At 42.7% G+C, this 20,621-nt stretch overlaps 1 protein-coding gene across 1 annotated transcript in view; it reads left to right on the top strand.

Moving 5' to 3' along the window:
• The window catches only part of PIGN (phosphatidylinositol glycan anchor biosynthesis class N), a 115,930-nt gene that overhangs the window by 26,505 nt on the left and 68,804 nt on the right, over window positions 1-20,621 (top strand). The window contains exons 11-13 of the mRNA XM_004601990.2: window positions 865-924; window positions 2,274-2,366; window positions 3,512-3,567. Coding sequence (XP_004602047.2) covers window positions 865-924; window positions 2,274-2,366; window positions 3,512-3,567 — 209 coding nt within the window. The remainder of the gene's footprint in view (window positions 1-864; window positions 925-2,273; window positions 2,367-3,511; window positions 3,568-20,621) is intronic.

Here is a 20,621-nt window from a genome sequence, read left to right as displayed (position 1 = left end):
TTGTTTTGGAAGGCAGAAATTTTCTTAAGTATCTTTTAAAAACTGATAAGTGGAGGCATGGGAAATGTTAAAATTTCCCCCGGCTCAAAGATAGCAAGGATTGGAAACTGGCATGTAGGCACTTTGCTGAGAACTTATATAATATAAAAGTAGTCAGTCACTTTGGGAAACTGGAAGCACTAGCTCTTTGGAGAGAGAAGTCTGTGGGATAACTCGGTGTCGTAGCAGGTCAGAGGGGCTTGAGGGGTGATGAGGGTCTGCAGCACTGGCGTCAGGCCGTGACCAAGCAGTGGCCAGTCAGGGGCGCAGCCCCAACCCAGATGTGGAGTCTGATGTCTCAGGAGCCTGAGCCTCTGTTTGTTCATCTCATTGGGGCATTTCATTGTTTTGCAAAATCTCATAATATGTTCTTGAGTTCCTGCATCTATTTCTCCAGATAGTCTGCTATTGCAATTTGTAGTTAAGGAATTCTTTTCCAAATACTAAAAAGTTGGCAAAAAAAATGATGAAGTAGTCTAGCTTTTTATCTCCTAGGAAAATGACCTTTTGCTTTAGTGGGTTTTGTGCATTTGGGTTCTTTTGTTGTTGGTGAAGTAAAGCAAATTTGCTGGGTAAATAAAAGGAGGGAGGGAGTAGATGTCAACTAAGACATGCTCAAGAGAGGACATTTATATTAAGTTTCTTTTCAGATGAATTTTTCATAAACTCATACCTATTACAAATGATATTTTTAGAAATTGATATCAATAAATATTCAAAGGTAGCAAATTATAGCAAATATCATGGTTATATTTCAATTTATACTTGTGTTAAAATTTTTTTTATTATATCTGCAGTCTTCTTAGAATTGAACTTTCTTTGTAGGCTGATGTTGCGCCACTGATGGCTTCTCTTATTGGAGTTCCCTTTCCCCTTAACTCAGTGGTAAGGAATAAAACTTTATTATCAAATCTCAAGATTAACAAGTCACCAAACAGTAATATTTATTTATATGTCTTTATGGATAATTTTTGAATGTATTTAAATCTATTTTCTTTTTTTAAATGCAGTATACCGTCATTGTGTGCACATCATAGTCTAACTCATAGAACAAGTCTAATGAGTTTTCTTAAATGTTTTTGTTTTCTGGGGTTCGACTGACTGCATGCTTTATAGGCAGGAGCTTGGGTTCAACTCTGCACCACTGGGGAGTGAGCCCTGAGCACAGAACTGGGAATTGCCCTTGAGCACTGCAGATGTAGCCCTAAACCCCCTCCAAAAACAGTTTATATTTTCTAAAATGTATGTAGGTTTGTATTTTAGTTATGTTATAAAAATATATAAATACTTCGTATTGCGAGCAGCAGGAATGAGCTGCATTGAAAGGGCTTTTATAAAGATATTGTCGGTTTCACAAATCCGACCTGCTTAAACTCAGGGTCACCGCCCCGTATGGGTTCTCTGAACTTTAAGTGTTGTTTTAAATTTTGTTATGATTTATTTCCAGTAAATGTGTAACTAGTTTACCTGTTTTATATCCTCTGTGCCCTGAGGTCACATACAAGTTTCTCAGCTGAAAGGGTTCATGGGTGGAAAAAGTTTAAGGAGCCCCGGAAAGAATCAAGGGACCGTTTGGTGCCGAGCAGGGGTCAAGTGCTGCAGAGACTGGGAAAGAGGAAGCGAGAGTGCTCCCAGCTGGGCCGGTCTCCTCGGGGCATGACACGGGGACAGCAGCGATTCACCTGGTGTCCTCTCCGCTCTGAGACCCGCAGAATTCCCGGAGTGACCTGAGAGCTGTCCTGGCTTCATCGTGTCCTTTAGTCAGGGGTGGCAGGGTCCGTCGCAGAGCCCGGATGTTCTGCCCACGGACACTCCTGATCGGTGCTCGGGGCCGCTGGGGCTCCTCCCGTGGTGCTTGAGTAGAAGTCAGGACTCAGGCGTGCAGAGCTGTTTGCCGGGCTTTGCGCCTCTGTGTCTCACGCCCTTTGTCCTTTTCACATGTGCTGTGGCCCACCACGGTAGTTTTTTTGCTACGCATAAGGCACTGGTGCACTGCCAACGCGTAATCAGCGTTAAATGAGTACAAGGTTTTATTGAACTTAATCTCTTTTTCTTTGTACGCTTCATCTACTTTGTGTCAAAAAAAATGATATAGAACATCATTTTTATTTGTGGTTTTCAAAATGACTGTTTCAGAAATCTATTTGTATATCTGTTGCTTTTGTTTTGAGACTGGTTTAAATGAATGGTGTGAGATTTGTTAAAACTAATCTTTATCTAATGTTTATTTACAGGGTATTCTACCTGTGAATTATCTTAACAATACTGCTTTGTTCAAGGCAGAGAGTATGTTTACAAATGCTGTACAGATGCTTGAACAATTCAAGGTAAAGCAGACACACACACATACACACATACACAAGTGGGTGCTACTGCAATTTGTGTAGCAAATATATTAAGCAAACATCACTGTATCAGTGTATCACTATCATCCCCTTGCTCATCAATTTGCTCGAGCAGGCACTAGTAACGTCTTCATGGTGAGACTTGTTACTGTTTTGGTGTATCGAATACACCATGGGTAGCTTGCCAGGCTCTGCTATTCGGTTGAGATATTCTCGGTAGCTTGCCAGGCTCTCCGAGAGGGGCGGAGGAATCGAACCTGGGTCGGCCGCATGCAAGGTGAATGCCCTACCTGCTGTGCTATCGCTCCAGCCCAATATTTGATATTATCTTTTAAAATGATTTTCTAGAATTTATCTTTAAATGTTGTGTTATGATGAAAGTTTTTTACTAAATGTGACATAAAGTTTTACATTTCTGAGGTATAGTTCCCATGAATCAGTTTGAAGATAGACTTTTTCTGTGAGGAATGTTCCTTAGTTCTTATTGTACTACTGTGTCATATGCTAAGACTGGAAGCCAAGTTCTTATCATTTGGCATTTGCCCATAGAAGTGTAACCTGAGGGGCTGGAGCGATAGCACAGCGGGTAGGGCGTTTGCCTTGCACGCGGCCGACCCGGGTTCTAATCCCAGCATCCCATATGGTCCCCTGAGCACCGCCAGGAATAATTCCTGAGTGTAGAACCAGGAGTAATCCCTGTGCATCGCCGGGTGTGACTCAAAAAGAAAAAAAAAAAAAAAGTGTAACCTGAAACTGAAACAGTTCTTGCCTTTCCATATTATTTTATGCGTAGCAACTTAAAGAGGTGACAATTGAACTGAATCTGTGACACTGTTAATGAAGCTTGGTTTATTTTATTTTTTGAGCGTTAGAGAAGTAGTTTAATTACATTACAGCATATTATTTTGCAGGCTAGTTTGTTATGCATAATTCTTAACTTGTTGTGACTGTAAGATCAAATTTTCTTTATTTATGAATTAATTTAGTAGCATAAAATTTCATTTCTTTCCACAATACTTAACCATCCATCCCCAAGTAACCATTTTAATGGATACTTTAATTTCACTATGAAATTGATTTTTTTCTTTTTCATCATATAATAAAATATTTTCCTTCTTGGTTCCCAGGTGAAAATGACTCAGAAAAAAGAAACTACTTTGTCATTTTTGTTTACACCATTTAAGTAAGTATTATTTTTTGTTAATTTGTAGGGAAAAAATTTCTAAAGACTTTGATGCTGTGTGAAGCTAGAATTAGATCCTTAAAAAGTGTTTTGTTTTGGTTGTGTGTGGGGTGGGGTGTGTGTGTGTGTTTGTGTGTGTGTGTGTGTGTCCCCTTTGCTGTTGTTTTTGTTTTGTGTGGGGGGTGGGATGTGTGTGTGTGTGTGTGTGTGTGTGTGTGTGTCCTTTGCTGTTTTTTTTGTATATAATGAACCAGATGCCTGTGAATGGCGGCTGAGGGGGTTGGAGGGCAGAGAGAGAGGTGGAGGACTGTGGAGGACTTTTGGGGATGAATTCCACCTGACTGGCCTCCTCCACTGGGGAGGAGTGGGAGGGCTTGGTGGGGAAGATGCTGTTGTGACTTAGAGTGAAAGAAGGAAGATCAGGTTGGAGAGGCGAGAGTGAATGCTGCTGGGTCCACTTTATGCTGGATAGTATCAGTGAACGAGAAACAGGGACTTAGATCACAAATTAGACATGAAGTTTGTTTGTGAAGATTTTATAGCCACCAACACACAAACGGTGATGAGTTTATGCTTATTACGGAAGTTCTAGAGGGAATGTAGAAAGTGTAAGAAAAGGCCAGGGATCAAATTTTGGTAAGCGTTCTATTGGAAGGACATGGAGAAGGATTGTTTCAAAGCCCAGCAGGATGTGTTTTCTGGAATCATAACACATCTAGCACTGCTAGGGTTTATTTTTATTTGTTTATATTTTTGTTTGTTTGGTTTTTGGGCCATACCCGGCGATGCTCAGGGGTTACTCCTGATTCTACATTCAAGCATTACTCCTGGCAGTGCTTGGGGGACCATATGGGGTCAGCTGCGTGCAAAGCAAGGGCCCTATCCACTGTACTATCATTCCAGCCCCTAAGGTTTATTTTTAAATAGCAGGGAGTTTTATTCAACATCTTTGAAATTCAACATCTTTGAAACTTAAAACAGCGAAGTTTCACATTGAATCAGGATTTTGCAATTGAATAAAGGAAGAAGAAACTGCCTTAAAGTACAGTGTCAGGCATGTAACAGAGTAACTTCTTTGGAATTATTTTTGTTCGACTCCTCCAGGCTGTGCTCAGAGAACTGAGGAGCCACTCCCAGAGCTGCTGTAGAGCAGGACAAGTCAGTGCTGGGGGCCAGGAGGCCACATGGGTGGAGCCTGAGGACCTTTGGGCGGCCCCAGCAGTACTCGGGCTGAGCTCAAGGTCAGCCCTGGAAGATGTCGTACTGAGCCCTGACCATGGTTTTTGACAGCTTCCGTAGTGCTGGTGTGATATTCAAAGATGAGAAAGGCTTAATGACTGCATTGCTCCCTGAATGTGCATGCCCCAAAGAGGAGGTGGCCTGAGTGTCAGCGTGATTGTCACAGCTGCTTAAAAATAAGCCATGGCTTTATCAATTGGGGTGTGTCCATATTCTGTCATACACATATAAAAACATAGCTCACTGGGTGGTCAGACCACAAATAGCTGAACAATGAACTCCATAGGGAAATAGGCTATGGATTCATCGTGTGAAGGAGGAAAGCACACAGAACACTAGAAGCCGAAAAAACACAAGGTTTGATTTTGGTCTGCCGTCTTCGAAAGCTTGCTGAGGGGAGCACTCTCTGCTCGGGTCCAGGGGAGCACTCTCTGCTCGGGTCCAGGTGTCCACTGCCTGCAAGTGGTGCATCAGACATAAGGGTCTTAGATGGTATAAAATTCAGTCATTTTCTTATAACTCATAAATGATTGTAAACTCTAATTGGAAGAATGCATTCTCAGCTATCGCGTATCTGGACAGGGAGAGAGCTCCAAGGGTGGTGTGCGTGCCTTGCATACACTAGGCCCCGAGTTCCATCCCTGGTACTGCGTGCTTCCCCGGGTACCACTGGGCATGTTCCTGGGTGGCTCCGATCCAATGACTTAGCAACGCAAGAACATTTTCCTCTCTCTCTGTTTCTCTCTCTCTCTCTCTCTCTCTGTTTCTCTCTCTTTCTCTCTCTCTCCTCTCTCTTCTCTCTCTCTCCTCTCTCTCTTCTCTCTCTCCTCTCTCCTCTCTCTCTCTCTTTTCTTTCTTTTCTTTCTTTCTTTCTTTCTTTCTTTCTTTCTTTCTTTCTTTCTTTCTTTCTTTCTTTCTTTCTTTCTTTCTTTCTTTCTTTCTTTCTTTGTTCAATCTTGGATTTCTTTTTTTTTTTTTTCTTTTTGTGTCACACCCAGCGATGCTCAGGGGTTACTCCTGGCTCTGCACTCAGGAATTACTCCTGGCGGTACATGGGGGACCATATGGGATGCCGGGGATCGAACCCGGGTCGGCCGTGTGCAAGGCAAACGCCCTACCCGCTGTGCTATCGCTCCGGCCCCTGGATTTCTTTTTTTTTTTTAATTGACTACTTCCTACTTTGTAAAATAAGTAGCAGACCAGGAATATTGGCCGTCCCTCGGGCTAGGACTGGGTATTGGCTGCAAGCGGGACTTCCCCTTCTTTGGCCCTTTAGCCGTGGAGTGACAGTTATTAACTGTGACAGTTGCACCAATAAATTGGGTCCTACTTTCTCCTTAGCAGCTGGCTTCTCAAACTTTCATCCACCATCTTAAAAGGCGGGAAAGAGTGGAATTAATTTTAATGGTATCTTGTATCTGCCTACCATCTTCCATTCTCATTTAGTGTTTCATAGCACGAATAACTGAATAATGATGAAATAATCCCTACAGTCATGAAGTGCCAAATGTTTCAACAGGCAGGAAATATTAAAATGCTAATATTTCATAGTATATCTTGAACTTGTAAAAGTGCCTGATGGGTCCATATGGTTATTGAATTTTCTGTTTCATTTCATTTTATTTTTTTTTTAAGGAAAGCAAATTTTTTATTGACTGAAACTTGCTTAGAATTGAGAGGAAAGGGGGCTGGAGCAATAATAGCACAGCAGATAGGGCATCTGCATTGCACGTGGCCAACCCGGGTTCAATTCCCAGCATCCCATTTGGTCCCCTGAGTACTGCCAGGAGTAATTCCTGAGTGCAGAGCCAGGAGTAACCCTGAGCATCGCCAGGGTGTGACCCAAAAAGCAAAAAAAAAAAAAAAAAAAAAAAAGAAGAAGAAGTGAGAGGAGAAAGAAGGGAAATGTGTTCAAGAGAGGGCACAGGCTTCTCCAGAGTGGAAATGAGCAGGCAGAGGAACAGAGAGAACGCAGCCTTGGAGAGCCCCTCCTGTCCTGAAGCTACAAGCATTGTTAGTCTAAAGATCTCTAGGATGGACAGAAGTCATGAGATAATCCATTTCGACAAATAGAACCGCCTAAGAAACCAAGCGGAGCTGGGGTCCAGTGGGCGCCGTGGTCATGCCGGGAGATGGCCAGCGGGTGTCGCTACACAACTAGGAAAGATTCAGTGGTTGCCTGCGAGTGAGCCTGCCTCAAAAATCAAGGACTATGTATTTGAAATTTTAGAGGCCCAAGTACGACAGGAAAATCAGTAACAGAAAAAGAAATTAGGACCAGGCTACTCAACAGAACGGTGCACACGCCTGGCTTTCGGCGGCCCACATGAGCCAGGAGCAGGTTCTGCCAACTGCCAAGCCAAATGCCGTGACGGTTTAAGGGGAGAAAAATTCTGTGAAATGGGGAAAATACGAAGAATGTCTCAAGGAGATATTTTAGAAAAGAGTTATTGTACCTTCCTCTTAGACGCAAAAATATTTAAATATCTATGTTAAATTCAGGAGGCTTCAATTTTAACATACTATTTAGATCTGTTTTCTACTAAAATGGGAAAACATATTTTGGTTCCTTTTAATATATTCATTTCCCTTAGGCTAGTAAGTTTCTCTCTTAGATCAAATTTAAATGCAAGCTTTCAAGGTATCTTTCTGCTACTTTTGCTTCCTGGCTTACTAATTATATACAAGAAATGTAACTTGCTGCTTCAAAACTAAGATCTTCTTCGAGAGAAGTAACTAGCACATACATAATAGAAAAATACTGAGTTTACTGTTACGGCATAAAAATAAGCATCCGTATTATAGATTAGTCTAAAGGAATGCAAAATATTTTACAAATAGTCTTTTATCTTGCTTTCTCTGTCTTCATCTTCATGAAATATTTCCCCCTGTTATCAATAATAGATAGATATTGTAAAAAGGAGTAAATTATGTAGCAGTAGGTATCTAAAATACAGATGAATATAAATGCAGATGAAATATTATAAAAATAAAAGTATGAGGAAGAAGATATTTTAGCGGGGCAGCATTTTAAGGATTTTTTGCCCTCTGAGCACTAGTTCTCCCTGAATAATTACGATATAAAGTCCTTTTTTTTTTTTTTTCTTTTTGGGACGCTTACCCTCACCTTGGTGATACTGAGGAGTTACTCCTGGCTCTGCACTCAGGAATTACTCCTGGCGGTGCTCAGGGGACCCTATGGGATGCTGGGGATTGAACCTGGGTTGGCCTTGCGCAAGGCAAATGCCCTACCTGCCGTTTTATCGCTCTGGCCCAGGTGAAATTCTTTTTTGTTTGTTTTTGTGCTCACGTAACAGTATGGGAATAGTACAGAAGGGACAGTACTCCTGGCAGTGCTCAGAGGGGAAGTGTGGTCCCTGGGTTCAGTCCAGGCATCCTGCAGAAAAAACCTGTGCCCCAGCTGCTTACATCATCTCTCCTGTCCCAAGTTTAAATAACTGTGGGAAAAAGTGGAGTACTGGCAATCCCAGCAAAGGATTATCTACACCCTTCCTTCAGTTCAGCACTCGACAGCATCTGCTTGTGAAACCTTCAGTTTTCAGGTCCGTGACTAGAGCACATCCTTCGAATGCGGGAGGCCCAGGTGTGAGCCCATTCAGTTGTCTGTTTATTTAGGCTCGCAGCCACACAGATCAGGGTCAAAATCTAGCAATGGAAAATCCGTGACTTTCCCTTTTGGTTGGCCTAAATGTGAGCAGGTTATCAGAAGATCTATTAGTTTAGTAGCACTGGCATAAAGCATTACTGTAAACTGTATTTTAACAGAAATCTGTTCCCCAGAACAAGCCATCATCTGGACATGGTAGCCCAAAGAGGCTTGGTTGCTTTCTCTGGCATCTGCCAGGCTTGGGGACTCTTTCTTTCTTCCCGTGTCTCTTGCCTCATCACTCTCATCGAGGCGCCTGTCCCCTTACAGCATTCTCCCCTGGATATCCGTCTCTAAATCTCCTTTTGAAACATAAGTTTTTGGATTGAGGGTATTCCCATATCTAGTATGAACTCATTTTACCTTGCTTTTATCTGCGAAAACCCTATTTCAAAGTGAGATTTCATTTCGGATCCCAGGGAATAAGCTTCTTACCTCTTTTGGTCTCCACCCGCAGGGTGATAGGTGTGTAATCACAGAATAAATAAGTGAGCAGCGGTGGCGTGGTCTCTCTCACCTGCCACGTGCGTTCTGTGGCCATGTGCTGCTTCCCCACCTCGGCCTGCAGCCACCAAGTGTGCGTGAGGGAACAGGGCAGCCTGGCTGGTTGGTGACCAGTTGCCGTTTATTACATTCTCCCCACGTGCCTGTTCCAGTCTCGCTCGCTGAGTGCCCCATCCCAGTCTCACACCGCCCCTCACTCCCGTCTCCCGCCCCCCTTGCTGGGCTGTCCAGCTCCAGCTCGCTGCCCTTGTCTCATGCCCAACCTTCAAGCATCCCAGGTAGCAACCACACCCAGGTAAGGCAGCTCAGTCAACATCTGGAAGCCCTTCCTTCCTAGGGAAGCTCTTTTAAGACAAAGATCTCCTGCAGTGTGTTTCTCCTTTTCTTAGTCCAACAACCATTTAAACATTCCTCTTGTTAGGCTGTGGATCTTGGATCGAGATCTCCCTATAACGACAAAGAGACTCCAGAGACTGCAAGCAGCAAGCAGGGTTGATTGTAAGACTGGCTAGCCAGCGTCCAGCTGCCTACGTGGACAGGCAGGTCCAGCAGGTTGGGCAAAAGACCCCGAGCTTCTCCAAAGGAGATCTTATATAGGCCTTCCCTGGTCGTTACAGCAGAGCCTGCGCATTTCATAGCCAATAGATTTGTAATATTACAAACTTTCTTAACCAATCCATTTAAAGGGACATCACTCCTTAGCCTATGGTTTTAGAGATCAGTATTCGCGCCAATATACAGGAAGGTCCCGGTTCTGGGGGCAGTCCTGGGTCTTGTGATATGGGTCGTGTAATATGGGTCTGGTTATCTGGTCTGACCACCACCCTTCTTGCGACCCAGGGTTCCTGTATCCAAATTCCTTGCTCAGGGACAGATAGACAAGTTATTCTACAATGCGGGCTCCTGTAAAAAGAGTCTTAAGAAAGCTAAGTAGATTCCTGTGGTCTGTCCTGGGCCAGTTCCTCACACTCTTAATTCTGCTTCTTAATGATATTAGTCATTTTGAGAGATACGGGAAGCTTGTAGGGTTGCTCTCCTGGGCACATCTCGCTATTGATCCCAGACTACAGTGCTCAGGCCACATTAGTCTTTCCTGACCCTACCAGGTTAGAAATCTAGTTGTTAATCTTTGGATCATGACAGAATTTGTCCATGACCATGCGCTTAACTTGTAGTTAAGTATTGTGGCTCTTGGCCTGGCCCATTTTGATGCCAGGGTATCTCACAGCTTGCCCTGGGTCCATCCAGTCCCTTGTCGGGACCCTGCTTTTGGGGTACTGGGAAGTAAGGGCAACTTAAATCGAGGCTTAAATCGAGAAAACAGATGCCCAAGAGTGAATATTATTTGGAGTCAGTTAACTCCCAAGTTACCAAAGCACAGCATTACCTGTCTTCCTGTCTCTATAAAAAAAGGACATTGCTCTGAAGTAAACTATGCACAGGACATAAGGGAAGGAGAAAGCAATATTCCACTTACAAATACAAATCCAGAGATTTCTGAGGAATTTGACTTTACAAGTCACAGGTACTGCCTAGGGGAAATGAGTGACTAACAGGTAGAGAAAGCAGAGCGCAGAGGAGTTAAAGATGGATACCGAGGAAATGGGAGTGCCTGGGGAACATTGTGATGGGTATTACTTAGTAAACCTAAGCTCCCTGTGGCCAGGGAGAAAGACAAACCAGTGTTATCCTACAATAGGGACATAATTCAACCCTTAACAGGAGATCCTAGTTCTTATTTGTCATCATTTTCACAACTGCAGGACAATGGTTGCAAATGCTTCATTTATCAACTTAACCAGTGTTCATTGTTTTCCTTCTCTGGGCCAGGCACTGTGTTGGGTATTGGAGAATCAGACTTAGTATCCATCCATGTGGTAAATTGCAATACCATGTGATGGGTAGCTTTATGTGACACTAAACTATTAGTGAATGACGCTGTTTTCACGGGAGTACACAACACTATAGCCACTGATGAAAGATGCAGGTTTCTGGAGCTAAAGAAGGTCGACAGCCCTATTGCAGGCAGTGCTGGGTAGGGGCCTTTGCGTCTGGTGTTGCTGGAGGCACGGGAAGCCATCAAATGCATGCACCTCTGCAGGGTAGCAGCTTCCGCGGCTGCTCCAGTTCCTTGGGACTGCTGTGGTGTAGGGCAGCGGGGTCTGAGGAGGGATGTGCAGGTGAGAGAATGGAGGGCCTCAAGGGGGAAAGAGTGGTCGTGGTTAGGGGCAGTCTGGGGAAGACTTTGCCAGCTTTTACCAGTTTCCATAGTGTAAGTAGAGTTCACACGCTCTCACCATGACCAGTTTCAAGTTAGCAAGTGTCCAGCAGGGACTTTGGAGGACTTGCGTGCCATCGGCTCCTAGGCGTAAACTGCAGAAGGCACTGAAGGTTGAGGTCCAAGAAGAAGCCAGAGGTGGGGTGCTGATAGGAAAACGAGAGCATTTTTCATCATTGTTCCCTTTTGACTTTTATTTCATAGTGAGTGGGGTAGCCCTTCAAATGAAACATTTGTTTCATGCATGCTCTAATAACCTTTCTCTGTGAGGACTTATTTTAAAGCCAAATGGAAGAGGTTTGACTTTTTTTTTTGCTTTATGCTTTATATTTCATATTAAATCTATGAATGTATATTATAGCCAAGAGGATAGTAGGTCCCTGTGAGATAATGAAATAGTATAGTCTCTAGAAATAATAGGGCCTGTAGAATCCAGTGAAAAATTTCGGCATTTTATTAAAAGCTCCCTGGGGTAATGCAGAATCAGAGACTCTTTGTATTGACCTAAGCAAAGTCTTTTACCTTTTTTTTCCTCTCCCTCTTTCCTTCTGCTCAGACCCAGCCTGCCCTGAGCTCACACTATAACCTCAGTAGGCTCAGATTCCTGAAGGAATTTTTACCTCCTGCTGATCTCTGCTGGGCCCCACCAATTTGAAAGTTCCTTATTTAAATGAAAAATACCCATGTGACCTAGGGTTTTTGTTATGTTTCTAGCACTTTTCTCTGACCACTTTGTTGTATCTTTGGAATTCCTCCTTTCTCTGTTTATGCTCTTTTTACTGCAGATCTCATTGTCTTTAAGATTCTTCCATTTCCTCTTAAAGAGGAAGAAAAGAATGATTTTTCACTATTCTCAGATTTTAAATTCAGAAATTTTACATTTTTTTGGTTCCAGTGTCATGTGATATAGTGAATTTTTGATCATCTATAGTGATTTTTATGTGTGCTATTTTAAAACTCAGGGAAATTCCTATAGGACTTATAAAATGCTTTTGCTATTTAAAAACTTTGAAGACTAATTTATAAGCTAAGCCAAGATTTAGAAACCGAATAAAGATTCTTACATTTGTTAGTATGACTTGAGGGGGACGGGGTGGGGATGCAAAGGGTCAGGTTCAGAACTTAGCTACTTCCCTAGGTGCTTATTCATATGTTTTTCTTGTGTAGTTATTTTTTGTTTTGTAATTTGAAACTGAAGTTGGTGGACCCCACAGGTGACTTATATGAAGCGGGGAGGAGAGAGACGGTCACTTTCTCCCAATCCGCCTCTACCACCCGGGACCCAGGGTTACTGGGTTCGTGTCTTGCCTCACAGAAAGGAATTTCTGGAATAGATAAGCAGTGAAATTACACAGTTTTTATTTGGAGGTTTTGAAGGGAAAGAGGGAGAGACAGTGGGAGAGAGTGGAGAGTAACCCGCTCGAGAGAGAGAGCCCCTACACGCATCCCAGCATTAGACATGGAAACATGAAAGTACACATCTCAAGAGGGGAGATGCAGACGGCACATGTGCTCAGGTTCCACATGTGCTCGGCTACATGATCGTTGGCTGTTGACTACCTTCATTTCCTTGTGAGTCAGGAGGGCAATCAGGAGGGTGCTATAGAGACAAGTCACAGCACTCTCGGATGCAGGTGCAGAAGAGACATTCTCCAGCGTCGCCGGATCCTATAGCTGAGAGAAAGTTACCCGAAGGGACAGATGCAGAGTTCCGAGCGCCTCGAGGCTGTGTTCTGGTACACAGAGGAAAGACTAGAGGGGGGATGTGTTTGTTGAACCGTTTTTGTTCAGAGGCAGTCGCAGATAAGTTGACATCCAAGTAGAGGTGATGAAAGGGAAGGAGTCAAATGTGCAGATGTGTAAGGGAAGCGCATCCAGGGGGCAGCCAGCGCAAAGGGCTGGACAAGAGGGAGCGCCAGTCGGCTAAGGACTGCAGTGCGGTGAACTGGGGGCAGAGGGCTTGGGGGTGACTTAGAGAACAGAGGGTTCTCATCACCAAGCGTCCTGAAGCCTTTGTCAGATGCTGTTGTGGGCCAGGGGGGATGGCTTCGGAGATGCTCAGGCTCCAGAAACTTAAAGGGATTTGGGTTGTTTTTAAGTGACCATGTTGCTGCAACACAAAGCAGAAGCCTGGGAAGGTAAAAAGCCCAATGCGAGGCAGGAACATGGGACGGGAAGAAGCCGTCACCGGAGAGCAGGCAGCCTCTCGGAGTATTCCAGGCACAGCTGGGGAATGCTGAAGAGAAATGAACTTAGCGCCAAAATAATAGGATTTGCTGAGAGATCGAAAAGGTGTCAGAAGGAGAGAAGAGCGAAGGATAACTACCAGAGTTTTGTGTTCCACCCGGGCCAGCACTGGGAGGACCAGTTTGGGAGGAGAACAAGATGCTTGGTGTTTCCACTCTGATATCCCATCCTGAGCTAGCATATCCAAGGGCTGCCACACTTCACTCTGCAGCAGGGCCACGGCTGTGGGTCAGCAAGAGGCGTTTCCCACCGTGCATTCCCTGACTGATGCCTCTGTTGGCAACGGATATTACTCAGAATTTACGGGGATAGTAGACATCTTCTAGGCATTTTCGAAAACTCATATAACTGTACACCCAAAAGGTGCACTGCATGTCAATTTTTTCAATGATTTTTTTAAATTAAAGTTTTATTAAGGCACTGTGATTTATAGTTATTCACAGTTGAGTTTCAGAAATACCATTTTCCAACACCAGTTCCATCACCAGTGTCAACTTCCCTCCACCAATGTTCCCAGTTTACTTTCCCCATCCAGCCTGCCTCTTTGACAGGCACATTTAAAAAAAATTATGTATTGTATTATTTTATTTTATTTTATTTATTTATTTATTTATTATCGAATCACCATGTGGAAAGTTACAAAGCTTTCAGGCTCAAGTCTCAGTTACAAAATGCTCAAACACCCATCCCTTCACCAGTGCACATTATTGTATTATTTCTAAGGCAATTTTATTTGTATTTAAAAAATTTTTTTATTGAATCATAGTTTGAGAGTTGTTCATGATTGGGTTTCAGTCATACAATGTTCCAACACCTGTCCCTTCCCCAGTGAATGTTTCCCACCACCAGTGTCCCAGTTTCCCTCCCGCCCCAACCCCAGCCACTTGCCTCAGTGGCAGGGACACTCTCTCTCTCCCCCTCCTCCTTTCTCCCCTCCCCCTTCCTCCTCCCCCCTCCCCTCTCCCCTTCCTGGCCTTATGGTTTGCAATACAGAAAATGAAAGGTTATCAGGTATATCCCTTTACCTACTGTCAACACTCAGTTCCTGTCCAAAATGATCATTTCCAACTATTATTTTCGTGTTGGTCCCTTCTGTGGGCACATTTTTAAGGATGGTTTTGCAGTTTGACTCTTTCACTTTTCATCCTGTTAGTTTGTGTTTTAGATATATAGATAAAACTCCACCATCAATGTGTCCAAGGCTTCTGCCCCCAGCCCCTGTTATTGTTACATCTCCCTGTCTGTTTTTTCTTTGCCTCCCTCAGTTTCTTTCCTTCCCTATCCTCCTCAGTTCTGTAATCTGTCAACCACAGTAATCTATGTATCCCCCTTGATACCTTGCATACTCTTGCATACCACAGATGAGTGAGATCACCTGGTATTTGTGTTTCTTCTTCTGACTTTAACATGATATCCTCCAGTTCCATCCAAGTTGCAACGAATTGCATGCTTGCTTGCAGCTGCATAGTATTCCATTGTGTATTAATTGTACACCTTCATTATCTACTTGTATCTGTAATTGGACACTTAGGTTGATTCTATATGCTGGCCACTGCGCTACGTGTAGCAGTGAATGAATAGTGGTGTACATATGTCCTTTGAGTGAATGTTTTTGTGTTCTGAGGGTAGATACCCAGAAGCGGAATTTCTGGGTTATGTGGCTGGCAGATCTGTTCTTATTTTTCTGATAAGTGTCCCTACCGTTTTCTGTGAGGGTGAACCAGACATTTCTGTCAGCACAAGATGAGAGTTCCTTTCTCATACATTCATGACAACACAGATTGTTTCCAGTATTTTTGATAGTGCTGTTCTCTCTGGTATGAGATGATATCTCACTGTTGTCTTGACTTGGATTTCCGTGATCATAAGTGATGATGAACACTTTTTTATGTGCCTATTGGCTATTCACCTGTCTTCTTCAGAGAAATAACTGTTCATTTTTTCTTCCATATTTTTAATAGGGTTTTATTATTGTTGTTTTGATCTTTATGAGTTTCTTATGTAACCTGCCTCCTTGTCAAAAATTAATTGATCATAGATCTGGAAATTTTTCTTTGGATACTTGATCCAAAGATATTGGTCAAAGATTCTGTCCTTATTCCAGTACCATATTGGTTTTTTTTTTTTTATTTTATTGAATCACCATGAGATAGTTACAAGCTTTCATGTTTGGGTTACAATCACACAATGATCAAACACCCATCCCTCCATCAGTGCACATTCCCCACCACCAATAACCATATTGTTTTTATCACTAACAGTTTCAAGTTAGGCAATAAGATACCTCCCAATTTCTTATTTCTCGTATGGCTTTGTTATTCTGAGTGTTTTTATGAGATTCCATGAAGTTTTATTACTGACTATACTAAGTCATCTAAAGGATCTTGAAGAATGGCATCTAAATTTGCATGATGATTGTGTTGAATCTACATAATAATTTAGAGAAGATGGTCATTTTGACAATACTGATTCTTCTAATCCATGAGCAATATTTTTTCATTTCCCAAGGCCATCTTCTATTTCTTTCCTAACTGACTGAGAGTTTTCAAAGTTTATATCTCTCACCTCTTTTGTTAGTTGACTCCCAGGTACTTGATGTTTTTGGACACTTATGGATGGAGTATATTCTTTGATCTCTTTTTCTTCTATTATTTGCATATGGAAATGTGAAAGATTTTTGGGTGTTGACTTTGTAGCTGGCTACTTTATATACTGGCTTATTGTTTTTAGGAGTCTCTTAGTGGACTCTTTACAGTTTGCTATTTACAGTATCACGTCATCTTCAAATAGTGATAGTTTGCATTCTTTTCCAGTAAGATCCATCTGATTTATTTTTTCTTTGTGAAGTCAAAATAGTTATGATTTAAAGAAATTTACTTAAAGAGGTGTGAGAGGAGAGAAAGAAATACATATTCAGGAAAGAATATAGACTTCTCCAGAGTGGAAACCTCCCCCCCCCCTTGGTTTGTTCAACTTGCCTGATGTTGCTAGGACATATTGTAAAAAACTAAAGCTCGCCGAGGGGCGCGCGCACGCTTGGGCTCTCCGGGCGGCTCTGTCTCACCGCCCACGTTCAGTGCCCCGGAACCGCTGTGTGTGCCGTCGGTCAAGGGCAGTCGACGGAAGGAAGAAGGAAGAAGGCCAAACTGGTTGCTTGATCCGTTTATTTCATTCTCTCTCCCTGCTTCTCTCCCGGCTCTTGGTCTCTCTCAGGATCTCTGGATCTGGCCCGTGGATCTGGCCCCCCAACCCACTCTTACAGCCTAGTTAAATCTCCACCATGAGGGGGTTGGGGCATACACATAGGTGTGGTCACCATCAATAGGGTAAGGTTCCTTTCCCTTAGGGGATGCTTCTCCTAGGACTTAATTCTCTTTCAGCAGGAGGATCCACCCAAGGGCAGAGTCCCATGAATGTGTTTCTCTTCTCCTCAGCCAGCAAACATATAAGAATTCATAATATTAATTATTTTGTATGGACACAATAAGAGGTGCATTAAAGCTTATAAAATTGCTCTTCTGGGGCCATCTCAATCTCAGACTACAGTGCTCAGGCCCGATCAGTCTTTCCTATCCCTGGCAGGGTCCTAGTCTCATAATTACTATTGGATCATGACAGCATTTGTCTATGATTAAGCTCTTAACTTATAGTTAAGCATTAGGCACTTTGGCCAGGCCCATCTCGATGCCAGGGTAGCACATAACTCACCGCTTGCCCTGGATCCTTCCCGTCCCTCGTCGGGACCCTGCTTTTGGGGTGCTAGGAACTGAGGGCAACTGAGGCTTAAGTGGAGAAAGCAGATGCCCGGGAGGAAATAATATTCGAGGCCAATTAATTCCCAAGTTATAAAAACATAATATTGTCTTCTTGTGTCTATACAAAACAGACATAGCCTTAAAGTAAATTATTCAAAAGGCACAAGAAGAGGAGAAAGGCAATATTAACTTATATAATATAAATTCAGTATCCTAGGAAGGTCTGACCTTACAAATTAGCAGAGTCAGATTAAGGGAAAGCCTCGGATTAACTCTTTTGGGGAAGAGAGCATGGAGAAGTGATTATAGCTAAACAAAGGGATGGGAGAGATTCGGGAACACCTTGATGGGTGTGACTGGGGTAAGCCTAAACTCCGGGAAAACCGGGACAAGCTACTTGTGACAAGGAGGGAAAGGACAAAGTAATGTCATCTTACAACATATGATCTTGCAGTGACTAAAAGTGGAAGGGCCAGAGAGATGGTCCAGCAGGTAAGGCATATTTGCCTTGCACATAGCTGACCTGTATTCTCTTCCTGCCACCACATACAGTCCTCTGGTCTATGCCAAGAGTGACACTGAGCACAGAGCCAGGAGTAAGCCCTGAGAAGCACCACTAGTTGTGGCCCGAGCCCCTGTTCCCTCCACCCTGCTCAAATGTGGAGACAGTGAATAGCTTTGCCTGTGCTTGATCTCAGAGGGAATGCTTTCAGTAATTTTTTTTAAACTTTGGGAAAAGCTTATCTCAAACAGTAATTTATAGATAAAACTTCTGAAAAGCAAAACACCTGTGGTGTACAGAAAGAGAAAATCAGAGGCCAAAGACCAGTAGAAAAAGCTGGGGGCTAAGAGACCAGTAGGAAAGACCGTAGCACCTCGTGGGAGGCAGGTGAACACACTGATGGGTGGGGAGCTGGACCAACGCGCATGAGAAACCATCATCAGCAGTATTGTAAACTGGATTCTCAACAAAATGTTTTAAAGGTCATAATAGTGACTCAAGAGAGTGACAGGGTCTTGCATTATTTCTCTGTCATCCTCACTGCTACCTGTTCACACTAGCTTTGTGTATGCAAGTCACATCTATTAGCTTTTAAATTCTTCCGACACTGCCGTCGTTATCTCAAATGCCACACGAAGACATTGAAGCAGAACTGAACTTGGTCTAAATTTTAGAATGAGCAGAGAGAGCTGTGTTGGAGCTGCAGGCAGTGTGCCGTGGGGGCCGTCCCTGGGCGCGGGGAGGGCTGTCTGCCAGTGGCCGGGAGAAATGGCAGGAAGGTGGAGATTGAACTTAATGGGAAATGGAATCATTAGGTTCTAGGCAAAGGCCGAGAGTGAGGGGGAACGGGAAAGTCGAAGTTGTGAATTTCTTATTTTGAGAGTGTCTTGGATATTCACGTATTTCCCAGACGGCAGCTGGAGAAAAAGCTAGCTTGAGCGTGAGTGTTTTGAGTTTGGAAAGCCTGGAGAAGAACAGTCATGACTGTGCTCGACGCTTGGAAGTGGAGTTCTGGGCGTGGAGTTCAGAAGTAAGAGTTAGATTCTAAACAAGTTTTAGAAACTGTCTAGATACTGTAATTGAAACTGTGGCGTTAGATGAAATCCTTCAAGTATTGAAACTAAAGGCTAGAATATTAGGCAAGGATGGAGAAAAGTATAAGAAATGGTAATATTGTTTCCCTGTTTTTCATTTCATAGAATGAGTTTCTGATAAATGGTAGAATTGAGACTTAAAAGTCTTCAAACTATTCAACCGAAACATCTGAGCTCTAAGCTTATTACCTTAGCATTTCATTATAATGGTATTTTAGCCTTCTCTAGTTTTTTGGTCTCTGGTGAATAAATTTCTTTTATACTAGAAAATGACAATCTGTGATAAAATTTATAGAAATTATAGACAGACATTGAAAGTGTTTACAGATGCCCGTGCACCAATATTTAGTTTTTGTTGGGGAATATAGAAAAATGTATTGATTTAAATAAAATAAAATAAGCATTCTTGGGGCCGGAGCGATAGCACAGCGGGTAGGGCGTTTGCCTTGCACGCGGCCGACCCAGGTTCGATCCTCGGCATCCCATATGGTCCCCCAAGCACCGCCAGGAGTAATTCCTGAGTGCAAAGCCAGGAGTAACCCCTGAGCATCGCTGGGTGTGACCCCAAAAGCAAAAAAAAAAAAAAAAAAAAAAAGCATTCTTTAAATTTATATATATATATATCAATAGAAGGCTTAACAGGACAAATAAATGAAGTCTTGCGATATGTGTCAGGGTATATTTGGTACTGTTTTTATTTGTTAATAAAAATTTAAATTGCATACAAAATAAAAACAACCTCACAAATACAATGACCCAAGTTTTGAAGAGTCTAAAATAACCTGTTTTTGTTAGGATTTGGGAGTGGAGTACTTTGGGGATCCTGTTTTAAGATTGAATTGTTAAAGAGCCGGTTTTGGTAAGCTCTCCAGGGGTCTGTGGAAGGCGGAGGGAAGGGAAGGCCCAGGAAGTGAGAGGCAGGACAGCTGTGTTTGCGTGTGACTCCGGCACACTCCTGTGTGAGCCCTGGTGTCAGGTAAGGTGCGTTCGGGCCATTGGCCTGACCAGATGGATGCCAGTAGCTGGAGTGGCTTAGCGAAGCCTCTGACTGGGGTCTTTCCCACTTCCCCACTCTTGGCATTCAGGTATCTTATCTGAAACCTCGCCATCCCAATTTCTTACCCTACAATAGGAACCAGGTGTTCATAACAGAAGGGTACTGGCCTTGCATTATTCTCAGTGAAACTAATGTCAGGCTAGGTGTAGCCTGTGGTGGTTGTGTGGTTTTAATCGTACGTAACTGGAGAACAACAGACCAAAGTGTGTTGCACTCTTTTCCAACTTGTGAAAAATCAGAACTTAGCTATATTAAGGGATGAATTTGTGAGTGTCTTTAATGTCATAATGTTACAGAGAGGCTTATGCAAAACATTTTAGTGATCTTCAGGCATGTTATAAAACTTTCAATATTTCTTTTAAGTTTATAAATTGTTCACTTAGAAAAAATTATAAATTAGACTGAATTGGTTTCTCTACCAAAGTACTCTGTACATAATGTTTCATGTATATATAATGTACTGAACATATAAGCATTTCAGTGTTTTTTTCTCAGACTTTGCTTGCAATTGTGTATTAAATTAGCTTAAGCAATTTAGTTCTAGACAAGCTTCCTTTTGTCTTTTTGTGTAATTCAGCAAATCATTAAGCGCTTTACAAATGACAAAAATCTGTTATTCTCTTTTTTCCTTTTAAAATTGTGCAGCATTATAATACTTTTTAAATCAATTTAGATTTATTGATTAATTTTCTATGCTTAGCGCTTGCTGAG

This window comes from Sorex araneus, chromosome 2 (genome assembly GCF_027595985.1).
Source record: "Sorex araneus isolate mSorAra2 chromosome 2, mSorAra2.pri, whole genome shotgun sequence".
Taxonomy (NCBI): Eukaryota; Metazoa; Chordata; class Mammalia; order Eulipotyphla; family Soricidae; genus Sorex; species Sorex araneus.
Note: the sequence above shows the minus strand (reverse complement) of the source record. Positions and strands in the feature narration are given on the sequence as shown.